At 42.9% G+C, this 3,760-nt stretch overlaps 1 protein-coding gene across 1 annotated transcript; it reads right to left on the bottom strand.

Annotated features, from left to right (window-relative positions):
• Nucleotides 1–910: 910 nt before the first annotated feature.
• Nucleotides 911–3,462, bottom strand: LOC112077070 (EMILIN-2; the record flags this gene model as incomplete). Its single annotated transcript, XM_024143672.2, has 2 exons — nt 911–1,322; nt 3,325–3,462. Coding segments are annotated over 2 exons (458 nt in total), but the record flags the coding sequence as incomplete, so codon positions are not given.
• Nucleotides 3,463–3,760: the final 298 nt, after the last annotated feature.

Here is a 3,760-nt window from a genome sequence, read left to right as displayed (position 1 = left end):
TCTAACAGGATGTGGTATGGAATACTGAATAGCCTGTAAAACAGATGAAACTTAACAGGATGTGGTATGGAATACTGAATAACCTGTAAGACAGATGAAACTAACAGGATGTGGTATGGAATACTGAATAACCTGTAAGACAGATGAAACTAACAGGATGTGGTATGGAATACTGAATAACCTGTAAGACAGATGAAACTAACAGGATGTGGTATGGAATACTGAATAACCTGTAAGACAGATGAATCTAACAGGATGTGGTATGGAATACTGAATAACCTGTAAAACAGATGAATCTAACAGGATGTGGTATGGAATACTGAATAACCTGTAAGACAGATGAAACTAACAGGATGTGGTATGGAATACTGAATAACCTGTAAGACAGATGAAACTAACAGGATGTGGTATGGAATACTGAATAACCTGTAAGACAGATGAAACTAACAGGATGTGGTATGGAATACTGAATAACCTGTAAGACAGATGAATCTAACAGGATGTGGTATGGAATACTGAATAACCTGTAAAACAGATGAATCTAACAGGATGTGGTATGGAATACTGAATAACCTGTAAAACAGATGAAACTAAACAGGATGTGGTATGGAATACTGAATAAACTATATGGTGGTCTCTTCCCTCTGACATTTTTTTTCAAAGAAAACAAAGTACATATATAATTTTATAAATGTTAATTTAGGAAAATGTTTTAAAATAAAAGGTAGAAAAAAAAGCAGACATCTATATTGTCAAATACATGAATGACCACTTAATATTTGTTGATATCTTTGGCATAATCGTTCAGTAAAAAGGTGAGCATAGAATTATTTTTTACATGGTGAATATCTATATCTAGGATACAAATCATTATTCTGAACAACTGCAGGGTTGCAGGTGATTGGATTTCTGGTGTCTGTTTAAATGTATTCCTGCTTTCTGATTGGTTGTGGAATGTACATGACCAAGTCCTTGCTGTGTGATTGGTTGGCCCAGTGGTAACTATCTGGTGATTGGCTGCGGGGCATAGAGGAAAATGGCGCTGAATGTTGATAGGGTGTCTCTGGACTCTGTGGTGGCCAGCTGTCCTGCGGTCCGGACCAGAGCTACGTGGTCCCCTTGCCTCAGAGACAGGATCAGGCTGAACGAGACAGAGCCTCCACAGGGACAACTGTCCTGGGCCACTGTCCCTGCTCCAGACGCGGAGCTCATCAGCCTATGGACACTACGGTTGGAGACAGACAAAACAGCCTCCAGTCCCTGYCGAGCCATCAGAACTCCTGAGATCAGGTAACGCCCTTCCATCGGTATCGTGAAGATACCTGGAGAGAGGGAGGGAAAATATGATATTTGTGTGTGTCTGTGTGTGTGTTTTGAAAACCACTCCTAGGTAACCCTAGTAACATAACCCAAATCCAGGTCAACACTGAACCCTGCCTCACTTACAGTCGTGGCCAAAAGTTTTGAGAATGACACAAATATTAATTTTCAAAGTCTGCTGCCTCAGTTCGTATGATGGCAATTTGCATATACTCCAGAATGTTATGAAGAGTGATCAGATGAATTGCAATTAATTGCAAAGTCCCTCTTTGCCATGCAAATGAACTGAATCCCCCAAAAACATTTCCACTGCATTTCAGCCCTGCCACAAAAGGACCAGCTGACATCATGTCAGTGATTCTCTCATTAACACAGGAGTGAGTGTTGACGAGGACAAGCCTAGAGATCACTCTGTCATGCTGATTGAGTTCGAATAACAGACTGGAAGCTTCAAAAGGAGGGTGGTGCTTGGAATCATTGTTCTTCCTATGTCAACCATGGTTACCTGAAAGGAAACACGTGTTGTCATCATTGCTTTGCATAAAACGGGCTTCACAGGCAACGATTGCACCTAAATCAACCATTTATCGGATCGTCAAGAACTTCAAGGAGAGCGGTTCAATTGTTGTGAAGAAGGCTTCAGGGCGCCCAAGAAAGTCCAGTAAGCGCCAGGACCGTTTCCTAAAGTTGATTCAGCTGCGGGATCGGGGCACCACCAGTACAGTGCTTGCTCAGGAATGGCAGCAGGCAGGTGTGAGTATCTGCACGCACAGTGATGCGAAGACTTTTGGAGGATGGCCTGGTGTCAAGAAGGGCGCAGAAGAAAGCCACTTCTCTCCAGGAAAAACATCAGGACAGACTGATATTCTGCAAAAGGTACAGGGATTGGACTGCTGAGGACTGGGTTAAAGTCATTTTCTCTGATGAATCCCCTTTCCGATTGTTGGAGCATCCGGAAAAAGCTTGTCCGGAGAAAACAAGGTGAGCACTACCATCAGTCCTGTGTCATGCCAACAGTAAAGCTTCCTGAGACCATTCGTGTGTGGGGTTGCTTCTCAGTCAGGGAGTGGGCTCACTCACAATTTTGCTTAGAAACAGCCATGAATAAAGAATGGTACCAACACATCCTCCGAGAGCAACTTCTCCCAACCATCCAGGAACAGTTTGGTGACGATATATATTTTGGGTCCATGGCTAGGAAACTCCAGACCTTAATCCCATTGAGAACTTGTGGTCATCCTCAAGAGGCGGGTGGACAAACAAAAACCTACAAATTCTGAAAAACTCCAAGCATTGATTATGCAAGAATGGGCTGCCATCAGTCAGGATGTGGCCCAGAACGTTAATTGACAGCATGCCAGGGCGGATTGCAGAGGTCTTGAAAAAGAAGGGTCAACACTGCAAATATTGACTCTTTGCATCAACTTCATGTAATTGTCAATAAAAGCCTTTGAAATGCTTGTAATTATACATCAGTATTCTATAGTAACATCTGACAAAAATTTCTAAAGACACTGAGGCAGCAGACTTTGTGAAAATGCATATTTGTGTCATTCTTTTGGCCACGACTGTATACCACTCCTGGGACCTGACACCACCCAACACACACACTGACAAATGTCTGTCTGTCTGTCTGTCTGTCTGTCTGTCTGTCTGTCTGTGTCTGTCTGTCTGGATGTGTTTAGCTATTCCAGAAGTCCCTACAAGAATAGTAAACAACCAAAAATTTGACCAACTGGGAACATTTTGTTAGTCCCCACAAGTTCAAATACTATTTCTAGGGGGTTAAGGATAGAATTAGTGTTAGGGTTAGAATAAGGAACTAGGGTTAGTTTTAGGGTTAGGAATTAGGTTTAGGGTAAGAGTATGGGTTAGGGTTAGAGAAAATAGGATTTTGAATGGGACTTAATTATGTGTACCCACAAGGTTAGCTGTACAATACTGTGTGTGGGTGTCTCTGTGTGGCTCTGTGTGTGTGGGTGTCTCTGTGTGTGTGTGTTTTACCTGTGTGAGAGTTGTAGTGTCCTCCATCGTTGACCAGCACCTTGTTGAAGACGATGATTCCAAACTCCCCAGAGAACTGAGTGGTCAGGCCAGCAGAGAAGGAGAAGGGGTCTGCCAGGAAACTACTGTCTGAAGACACTGCCACACAAAGACAGGTTAGAGGACAGACAGATGCTATTAAATCAAAGTGCTTATGGGGAGTTAAATGTGCACCTAATGCAATTAGTGAAACATTGCTGTTCTGCGTACTTGTGTAGCAAAAATACACAAACGTGTACAGCCCTTCAATTTGACGCAGAGGGTCTAATGGCGCCGGACGGAATGGTGGCCATTTTATGGGCTCCTGACCTTTCAGTACTTTTTTCAGGTGATCATAATGTTTCCGCCATTGTTTCCTGTGACCGAAAAGAGCTTCTGTACATCAGAGCAGCTATCA

This window comes from Salvelinus sp. IW2-2015, unplaced genomic scaffold, assembly GCF_002910315.2.
Source record: "Salvelinus sp. IW2-2015 unplaced genomic scaffold, ASM291031v2 Un_scaffold4250, whole genome shotgun sequence".
NCBI classification, from domain to species: Eukaryota; Metazoa; Chordata; class Actinopteri; order Salmoniformes; family Salmonidae; genus Salvelinus; species Salvelinus sp. IW2-2015.
Note: the sequence above shows the minus strand (reverse complement) of the source record. Positions and strands in the feature narration are given on the sequence as shown.